The sequence below is a fragment of the Saccopteryx bilineata genome, chromosome 3, assembly GCF_036850765.1.
Source record: "Saccopteryx bilineata isolate mSacBil1 chromosome 3, mSacBil1_pri_phased_curated, whole genome shotgun sequence".
Lineage (NCBI taxonomy): Eukaryota > Metazoa > Chordata > Mammalia > Chiroptera > Emballonuridae > Saccopteryx > Saccopteryx bilineata.
In genome coordinates this window covers 235,596,880-235,608,007 of record NC_089492.1, presented here as the reverse complement: position 1 = coordinate 235,608,007, position 11,128 = coordinate 235,596,880, and the positions used below count along the sequence as shown (strand labels likewise).

The 11,128-nt window shown below is 38.1% G+C and overlaps 1 protein-coding gene across 1 annotated transcript in view; it reads left to right on the top strand.

Moving 5' to 3' along the window:
* Positions 1–1,193: 1,193 nt before the first annotated feature.
* Positions 1,194–11,128, top strand: part of PDE4B (phosphodiesterase 4B) — a 549,769-nt gene continuing 539,834 nt past the window's right edge. The window contains exon 1 of the mRNA XM_066268958.1: positions 1,194–1,296. Coding sequence (XP_066125055.1) covers positions 1,255–1,296 — 42 coding nt within the window. The 5' untranslated portion in view covers positions 1,194–1,254. The remainder of the gene's footprint in view (positions 1,297–11,128) is intronic.

The following is an 11,128-nucleotide window of genomic DNA, read 5'->3' as shown; positions in this document are numbered from 1 at the left end:
TGTGGTAGAAATTCAACCCTGGTTTCCTGGGTGATGGTACAATGACACTACTTAGTATTCCTAGACACATAACTACCATTTCATTACTCTCTTAATCTATATATATCTTCATGTTGCAGAGGCAGACTTTTCAAATCAGGCATGTATTAAGAATTTGAATGTACCAAGTGAAAAAACAGGAGCTTCTTGAGCTCAGCCACAATACAGGACATTTTCTTTACCAAGGTCTTGAGAAAGTACCATATAGATAACGCTTCTTGGATTTGATGATTTCTGTAGTATATCTTTGCCAGTTCAATTCTGCACATTCAGAGTTCTACATATTCTCTTGTAGACTATCATATGCCTGAACTTTAAATTTGGGCTTGTTTTACTAGTCAGAGACTAGTTTTTCTTTGGAGCTTCCACAACCATGATACACCCTTAAATTTTGGTAAGGTTACTGAAGTTGTTTCTGAAGTGACTTCCAGTGATTTACACAAAGCTGATGTCATGAATTACAGTGCCTCTACCTCGAATGCTCAGGTTTGTGTGATTTAATCAGGGAATTCTCTTTTTATCTACTGGTTGCTCAAATTCTCTGTGATAAACGCTTGTCTGCGTATCATTCATGCATGAGGTTTAAACTAATAATAACCTGGAAATTAAGAATTGTTTGATTATGTATACTTTTTAGTGTTGGTTTACTTTTCTTCTTTTTCCTTTCTTTTTAGACAATAGTATCAAGGGGTCATATTTCTTGTTATAAATCTGCCATGTTTTAGCTGTTACCTTGGCCACATTATTCTTCTGATCCTCTGTTCTCTCATTAGAAAAAAGAAAAGATGAACATAACTTTACAGACTATTATGGGGATCAAATGAAATAGTGTATGAGGTAGTACTTTTTAAATACAAAACCTTTTACAAATACATATATATCTACATTCTTAATGATCATTGATCATTTGGGAGCCCGGTTGTTATAAGTTTTCTCCTCCCAAATAGCTTTGCACTTATTTCTTGGATTTTTGTATTTTATGACCTTTTTTTCTCACATGTCAGATTGAACTGGCTTGGTAAATTGTGATATTTACTTATGTGTATATATTGCATACATTCAAACATTAATTTTGAGAATATAAATATGTGTTTAACTAATACCAAATTGTTTATTTTGTGTGTGATGTTTTTTCCTTTGTAGGTGTTTAAAAAGTGACAGCAAAGCTACACTGAATAACAGACTTCCTAAGAGGGGATATTTCTCATCTCTATAATGAAGAAAAGCAGGAGTGTGATGACAGTGACGGCAGATGACGTAAGTTCCAAAAGTCAGAGATTTTATCCCTTTTTCTCTGTTCAATAAGGAAATCACTCCACAGTTCTATTTAAAGGACAGGCGAGGTTGTTTAATATCAGCCTTTGTCACTAGGTGTTTCTATGCCTGTGAGGAAGACATTGCCAGCACCTAGACCCAGCATTCTGTGAGGGAGACCTGCGGAACGCTGCCCTCTCTGCCCCTTGGAGATGGGCTCAGTTTGAGCTTTGTGGTTTTCATTCACAAAACTATCAACCTTGGTGTATGCTCACATCCTAACTCTTAGAAACTTCTTCCCAGACTGTTGGCATTATCAGTTTTCTGATGACATTTTTTCATACTTTTTTTTTTTTTTTTGTATTTTTCTGAAGCTGGAAACGGGAGAGACAGTCAGACAGACTCCCGCATGCGCCCGACCGGGATCCACCTGGCACACCCACCAGGGGACTACACTCTGCCCACCAGGGGGCGATGCTCTGCCCACCAGGGGGTGATGCTCTGCCCCTCCCAGGCGTCGTTTGTTGTGACCAGAGCCACTCCAGCGCCTGGGGCAGAGGCCAAGGAGTCATCCCCAGCGCCCAGGCCATCTTTGCTCCAATGGAGCCTCGGCTGCGGGAGGGGAAGAGAGAGACAGAGAGGAAGGAGAGGGGGAGGGGTGGAGAAGCAGATGGGCGCTTTTCCTGTGTGCCCTGGCCGGGAATCGAACCAGGACCTCCGCACGCCAGGCCAACGCTCTACCACTGAGCCAACCGGCCAGAGCCTTCATACTTTTTAACCCACATACAATTAAACTTTGATAGTCACCTTCTATGTCAGGGGTCTTTGACAACTGCTTGTAAGAAGTTTGTGATGTATACATCTTCTATGTCTCTGCTACCTAAGTGTGGTCTTTAGAGCAAGTAACATTAGCATTACCTGGGAGTTTATTTGAAATGCAGAGTCTCAGCCACACCTCAGAACTACAGACTACAAGGCCTGGCCAACAGTTTTTGCCCCAGGGCCAGATTAGAAAGAAAAATTTTTTCACTGGCTGGAGGAAATATTAAAATTAAAAAATGTGGCCCTGGCCGGTTGGCTCAGCAGTAGAGCGTTGGCCTGGCGTGCAGGAGTCCCAGGTTCGATTCCTGGCCAGGGCACACAGGAGAAGCGCCCATCTGCTTCTCCACCCCTCCCCCTCTCCTTTCTCTCTGTCTCTCTCTTCCCCTCCTGCAGCCGAGGCTCCATTGGAGCAAAGATGGCCCGGGTGCTGGGGATGGCTCTGTGGCCTCTGCCTCAGGTGCTAGAATGGCTCTGGATGCAACAGAGCGACACCCCAAAGGGGCAGAGCATCGCCCCCTGGTGGGCAGAACATCGCCCCCTGGTGGGCGTGCCGGGTGGATCCCGGTCGGGTACATGCGGGAGTCTGTCTGACTGCCTTCCCATTTCCAGCTTCGGAAAAATGAAAAAAAAAAAGTTAAATACCAGAATGATTCATTTAAGTAAACAAAATTTTATTGTGTAATTTGTTTATGAATAAATGTGAGTGAAAAAAATTTTAATATACAATATCGAGTACAGGCGAGTACAAAAGTTGTAAATCTTTATAAAAGAATTTTTTAAAAAAATAAAGAAATATAGTGAATCCATTTGACCAATTATTGGAAGTTAACCCTAGATTAGTCACAGAATTCCACGTATCACTATCTTCTCAAATATCTCGATTTCCAATAATCAAAGACGCTTCTGCTTCTGAGTAGCTGAGATTTTAAAGTAGCGGAGAATATTAAAAATTTAATTGTGGGCCACATAAACTCATGGGCCGTATGTTGGCCATGCCTGGACTAGACTGTATTCTAACTAGATCCTAGGAGGACTAGATATGCACATTTTGTTTGATAAGACCTGCCCCAGGGCTGTACACTCACCATCTTCAGAGCCTTGCATCTTAGACAGCTAAGATGGTCTCCTTTACCTTTCATTGATCAATCACTCACTAACGTGTCTTTAATAGCCTAGTCTTTACTTAGTTTAAGTTTATAATATGAGCTAAAAATTACGCCACTAATCAGATTTACAGAAGGGAGGGAGGGAGGAAAACAAAGTAATTCTCTTTGTTCTCTGAGGCACTGGAATAAACTTGACCTTGCAAGTTGATGTAAAATGGTGCCTTTCAGGTAAAGGACAGTCTTTCAGGATTTCTCCTACTTCTTACTCTTTCCCTTTGATCACGTGGCACTGGGCAAAGGGGCAGACTTAACATTAATTAAGCATTATGGTAACAGATGTGTGGTATTGTCCTTGTCCTGTATTGGCCATTTCCATGAATGCTTACTGTTGCCCGGTTGAGGAGCCATCATTTCTGCAAATCTTTGGTCATCAAGTCTCTGCCCTTGGTCCAGCATGCTTAGGCATGTGACAGATGTACCAGGTGATGACTGCTCTCAGCACAAGCAGTGTGACCTTCTCCTCCACTGCCTGGGCTCTTTACCTAGCCGTTCAGTAGAGGATATAGTTGTTTAAAAGACTAGGCTCCACTTTCTGTTAGCTCTCACCTTTGGGCTGTTCACCCCATGAACTCCTGGTTCTTTTGTCTCATGTACAGCAAGCCCCTTGGCAGGCAACTGCAGGCTGATTCTCAGCTTCCTTTTGTGTCCCTATCTGAATGTGGGAACTTCTAGGACCTGTAAGCACAGAAAGAGACTTAGGAGGTGTGCTGTAAGGATCTTGTCTTCCAAAACACCATCCTTTGCTATGGCTATTTCCACTCGTTTGTGTTGCAGGACCTTGTTAGTGTTCTGTTCTTGTTACCTGTGACAATATTTCATTTCTTTAGTTCCCCCGTTTCTGCCCCTTGACCACAAGGGAACTGCCCTTAATTCATATTCTGTGTTCTCAGTTACAGACAATAAAAGCTGTGTTTAGACATCCATGCTTCACTCAGGATATCGAAAAGGAAATTTCTGGAATTTAGAAATTGTTTTTCTCTTTTAAAAAAACTTGGGATTATTCCTTAATACTGTTTGTATACTGTGTGCTCCACAATTCTATTTTCTGAAAGACTAAAACTAGGCAATACAGTCCATCTAAAAGATGAACAACCATCCTTCTGGTAATACTCCTGATCCTCCCTGAGGCAGTGGTCGCCACAGCCAAAAGACAGAAAGTTTGCATACACGAATGTGCAAAAAAGAAAAGCACATACAAAGAATAATAATTACTGAGATTTGCATTTTCTGACATGGTCGCCACTAGCCATACATGACTGTTAAACACTAGTCTGAATGGAGATGTGCTCTAAACATAAAATAGTTCTTGGCTTTGAATATATAGTAGTACAAATAGAAAAAATATAAAATATGTTATTGGTAATTTTTAATATAGATTGCATGATGAAGTGATATTTTGTTTATTCTAGGCTAAGAAAATATCTATTACAAGTAATTTCACCTGTTTCTTTTTTTTTAATGTGGCTGCTAGGAAGTTTAAAATTACACATTTGGCTCCCATTTATGGCTTGCACTTTATTTCTCATGGACAATTATGACCTATATTTCACTGCACTCTTCAACCCTTTGAGAACAATGCAAAAGGTCACACTAAATGTTACACACACGTCTATTCCCTCCGAACAAGAGGAACTTGGCAGATTTTACATTTTACATACCACACTCTTAAAATAAGTTTTACCCTTGAGTAAGGGATGTTTTATTATATTCACATTTATTTTAACTCATCAAACTTTTATTTAGTGACTTAAATATTTACCTGATATTAATTTAGCACCTATTATTACAGGCCAAACACTGGTGAGTTTCTAGAGATTCATCAATAAATAGCAGAGAGTCCTTGTTCCTTTGGAGCTTATGTTCCAGAGGAGAGGGCAGAAATAAGTAAGTAAATTATACAACAATCCTAGCTATGGTAAGAACCATACAGAAAAATGAACTTGGACAGGGACAAGGAATGACTGGATGGTGAGAGTAGGGTGTTTATGGGAGGGTAACATGAGAAGCTGTCATAGAGACAGAGAGGACAAACAGGCAGTGGGGGAGTGAGCCCTGTGAAGATATGGGGAAGAACATTTCTGGTAAAGGGAACAGCATGTACAAAGGCCTTTACTGATTCCAGATTACTGTGTCTAGCTCTGTTGGGAATGCATAAAGGAATAACTGTGACTGCTGCCTTCATACACTTACAGTACACAAATAACTTTACTAGGAGACTTTAGATGATGAATGACATCAGAATAGTATGCATTTAGTACTCCACACATTTGAGCACTAAGTTCTAGAGGTGAGGTAAGTTAAGTCCTATTCAAGCACGAAAAATGGGCACTTAACTGACTAAAGGGGTTACAGAGTCATTCAGAAGTGAAGTAGCTGGTTTGGGGAGCAGTTGAAAAAAGGGAAATAGGTTAAAAAAAAAGACAAAACCAAAAACCTTATGACATATTTGTAAAAGTAATGGGGGGGGGGTGAATGGGAGGGATAGACAGAGAGAGACTGATTATATACATAACTTACCTCTAAGAAAACTCATCATAATTGGTGGTGATTTCCTATGATAAAACCACATTTTTTTTCCCAAAGACAAAATTACCTTTATTATTGTCTCATGGAACATTTAGTCTTGATGAGAGCCCTAAGTATCATTAAATGTTGCCAATAATTTCCACTTCTAGTTTCAACAGTTTGAAAAACTCTGGCCTATTATCTAAATTGAATGTGCACATAAGCACAGTAGAAGTCCTTGGAAATACCTAATCTCATATTCTCACCATGCATTTAATAATGAGAATTTTAAAATTAAAGCAAACTCCAAAAATGAATGAAATACACTAAAAAAAAAGTCAAACAAAACAACAATAGCAACAACAAAGCCTAGACTGCTAAGACATCAATATGCCTTGTCTGGACCCTTCAGGGGTCCCAACATTACATCCCAAGCTTTGCTAGCAGGATGTGACAATGAAGCCCTTCGGTGTCCCCTTCTTTCTTCTTGCAATCACTTCCTACTGAAGTGCAGAGATTCGTGTTAGCTCTTCTTCTATGATAACCTTTTGGAATTACAGTGGCAAAAATATTGATTTTAACAAAGATTATCTAAGAACATGAAGATGATCAAAAGCTGGGTGTTTCCCTTGGGATTATTCATTTTGGGCAGTGTGATATATTTTGAAATTTGTAATTTCCAAAGGTTAACAATCAAATGAATTTCCTTTTCCCCAAAATCTTTGATCTGATGAGTGTTATAGAGACAGCCTTCTTCATTACAGTAAGAAAATAGGTCTAAGGTCACAAGTTCAGTAACTGAGAATTGATGGAATTAAAATTTGCCTTTGAGTATGTTAGTACTGTATAAATTAGAGAGCTTCAGGTAATTATGAATAACTACACATGGGTTAATTAGAGTTTGTAAAACAATGTTAATGTTTCCGATACTTATCTTAATTTCAAAAAACCTTTTTTCATTATGTTCTTTTGTGGTAATGTATTTTCAAGTTAACTAGGTCTTTTGAAACATATTTTTAACTCAAGGAATGACTTTTGAGTCTGTAAATTCCAGCCTGTTAGCAAGTCAGTGCAGAAGATATTTTATGGCAGGTGTGACTTTGTTACTTTTCAAATAACATATATCAAAAGTATCCAGTTAGTTCATTTATTGCTATTAAACCTAATTGATAATATTTTCATTTTCCAAAAGAGAAAAAATATTCAACATATTAGTGTTTAACGTTATGACACAGGTTTATTCCTACACAGTGACGTAACCTGAATTTTGGTGTAAACTGAAGCACACCCTAGACTAAGTCATTTACTTAACACAGTTGTAAAATCATAATCTAGAACATAAAAACACAACTAAGCCAAAGATAAAGAATACTATGTATTCTTTTGCTGTGTGCAACCAAACCCACACAGTTTGTAGATATGACACTATGGTGTAAGCTGAAACCCTCATGTTTCAATTTTTTAAAGTATTTATGGGTGTGAGCATTGTAAACTCAGAATGTATGTTGAGACTATGGTAACCTGAGGATCCCCTGTACCTTTCTCTGATCTCTGGTATAGTATTTTTTGCATAGGAGGTACAATATATTCTCAAGACTGTGCTCTCCAGATAGTACTTTCTTTTTTTTCCCTCCTTTTCTTTTTTTCTTTCCCTCCCTCCCTTCCTTCCTTCCTTCCTTCCTTCCTTCCTTCCTTCCTTCCTTCCTTCCTTCCTTCCTTCCTTCCTTCCTTCCTTTCTTTCTTTTCTTTCTTTCCCCTTCCTTCCTTCCTTCCTTCCTTTTTTAATTTTTAAATTTTATTTAGAAAATTACTTTTAACATAGTGACATAATCAATAAGAGTACAAAGGTTTAAGGTAAACATTTCTAAAGCATTTAAACTGTTTATTATGTTGAATACCCATCACCCAAAGTCACATCATTTTCTGTTACCTTAAATTTATCCCTCTTTATACCCTTTCCTCCACCCCCTTCCAATTCCTTTCCCCCACACTCCCTTCCCTCTGGTAACCACTGCACTTTTATCTATGTCCACGACTCTCAAATCATACAAGTTTTTAGCTTTTCCTGATTTACTTATTTCATTCAGTATAACTTTCTCAAGGTTCATTCATGTTGTCGTAAATGTCACTATGTCATCATTTCTTATGGCTGAGTAGTATTCCATTGTGTATATGTATCACATCTTCTTTATCTAATCCTCTATCGAGGAACACTTGAGTTGTTTCCATGTCTTGGCCACTGTGAATAATGCTGTAATGAGCATGCGATGTATGTGTCTTTACATACCAATGTTTTTGAGTTTTGGAGGGGAGATACCCAGGAGAGGGACTGTTGGGTCATATAGTAATTCTATTCTTAATTATTTTTTAAAGTTTTATTGATTTTAATTTATTCTATTTACATAGATTCAAGCATCCCACTGAATATATCTCCTCCCGCCACCCCCCTTTTCCCTTTGACATCCCCTTGCCCACCTCCCACCAATGCTGTACCCCCTTCCCTCCAGGATTTGCTTTTCTGCTCTCTATAATGCTGCATTATGTATATATAATTTTACTAATATCTTTGCCTTCTCTGTTCCCATCATTTCATCCCCTTTCCCTCTGGTCCCTTTGACCCCGCCTCTGCCTCTATTCTGCTCCTCAGTTCACATTGTTCATTAGATTCTTCAAATGAGTGAGGTCCTGTTATTTAATGTGGTACTAGAGGTTCTAGCCAGAGCAATCAGACAAGACAAAGAAATAAAAGGCATCCATATCAGAAAAGAAGAAGTAAAGGTATCATTTTTGCAGATGATATGATCCTATACATCGAAAACCCCAAAGAATCCACAAAAAGACTACTAGAAACAATAAGCCAATACAGTAAGGTCGCAGGATACAAAATTAACATTCAGAAGTCAATAGCCTTTCTATATGCCAACAATGAAACAATTGAGAATGAACTCAAAAGAATAATCCCCTTCACGATTGCAACAAAAAAAATAAAATACTTAGGAATAAACATAACAAAGAATGTAAAGGACTTATATAATGAAAACTATAAACCATTGTTAAGAGAAATTGAGAAAGATATAATGAGATGGAAGAATATTCTTTGTTCTTGGTTAGGAAGAATAAATATAATCAAGATGGCTATATTACCCAAAGCAATATACAAATTTAATGCAATTCCCATCAAACCTCCAATGACATTTTTTAAAGAAATAGAGCAAAAAATCATCAGATTTATATGGAACTGTAAAAAACCCCAAATAGCCAAAGCAATCCTAAAGAAAAAAAATGAAGCTGGGGGGCATTACAATACCTGACTTCAAACTCTATTATAGGGCCACGACAATCAAAACAGCATGGTATTGGCAGAAAAATAGACACTCAGACCAATGGAACAGAATAGAAAGTCCAGAAATAAAACCACATATATATAGTCAAATAATTTTTGATAAAGGGGCCAACAACACACAATGGAGAAAAGAAAGCCTCTTCAATAAATGGTGCTGGGAAAACTGGAAAGCCACATGCAAAAGAATGAAACTGGACTACAGTTTGTCCCCCTGTACTAAAATTAACTCAAAATGGATCAAAGATCTAAACATAAGACCTGAAACAATAAAGTACATAGAAGAAGACATAGGTACTCAACTCATGGACCTGGGTTTTAAAGAGCATTTTATGAATTTGACTCCACAGGCAAGAGAAGTGAAGGCAAAAATTAATGAATGGGACTACATCAGATTAAGAAGTTTTTGCTCAGTAAGAGAAACTGATAACAAAATAAACAGACAGCCAACTAAATGGGAAATGATATTTTCAAACAACAGCTCAGATAAGGGCCTAATATCCAAAATATACAAAGAACTCATAAAACTCAACAACAAACAAACAAACAATCCAATAAAAAAATGGGAAGAGGACATGAACAGACACTTCTCCCAGGAGGAAGTACAAATGGCCAAGAGATATATGAAAAGATGCTCATCTTCACTAGTTATTAGAGAAATGCAAATCAAAACGGCAATGAGATACCACCTCACACCTGTTAGATTAGCTATTATTAACAAGACAGGTAATAGCAAATGTTGCAGAGGCTGTGGAGAAAAAGGAACCCTCATCCACTGTTGCTGGGAATGTAAAGTAGTACAACCATTATGGAAGAAAGTATGGTGGTTCCTCAAAAAACTGCAAATAGAACTACCTTATGACCCAGCAATCCCTCTACTGGGTATATACCCCAAAACCTCAGAAACATTGATACGTGAAGACACATGTAGCCCCATGTTCATTGCAGCATTGTTCACAGTGGCCAGGACATGGAAACAACCAAAAAGCCCGTCAATAGACGACTGGATAAAGAAGATGTGGCACATATACACTATGGAATACTACTCAGCCATAAGAAATGATGACATCGGATCATTTACAGCAAAATGGTGGGATCTTGATAACATTATCCGAAGTGAAATAAGTAAATCAGAAAAAAACAGGAACTGCATTATTCCATACGTAGGTGGGACATAAAAGTGAAACTAAGAGACATTGATAAGAGTGTGGTGGTTACGGGGGGAGGGGGAAAAGGGAGAGGGAAAGGGGGAGGGGGAGGGGCACAAAGAAAACTAGATAGAAGGTGACAGAGGACAATCTGACTTTGGGTGATGGGTATGCAACATAATTGAAAGACAAGATAACCTGGACTTGTTGATCTCTGAATATATGTAACCTGATTTATTGATGTCGCCCCATTAAAAAAATAAAATTATAATTAAAAAAAAAATGAGTGAGGTCATATGATATTTTTCTTTCTTTGCCCGACCTATTTCACTTAGCATAGTAGTTTTCAAGTCCATCCATGTTGTTGCAAAAGGTAAGATTTTTCTTCTTTTTCACGGCTGTGTAACATTCCATTGTGTATATGTACCACAGCTTTTTAATTTACTTGTTCACTGATGGACACTTGGGCTATTTCCAGATCTTGGCTATTGTAAAACAATGCTGAAATAAACATGGGGGTGCATTTCTTCTTTTGAATCAGTGATTTGGTACTCTTAGCATATATTTCTAAAAGTGGGATGGCAGGGTCAAAAGGCAGTTCCATTTTTAATTTTCTGAGGAAACTTCATTCTGTTTTCCACAATAGCTGCACCAGTCTGCACCAGCAGTAAAAGAGGACTCCCTTTTCCCCACATCCTCGCCAGCACTTATTATGTGTTGTTTTGTTAATGAGTGGCATTCTGACTGGTGTGAGTTGATATTTCATTGTCATTTTAATTTGAATTTCTATAATGATTAGTGATGTTGAACATTTTTTCATCTACCTATTAGCCATCTGTATGTCCTCTTTAGAG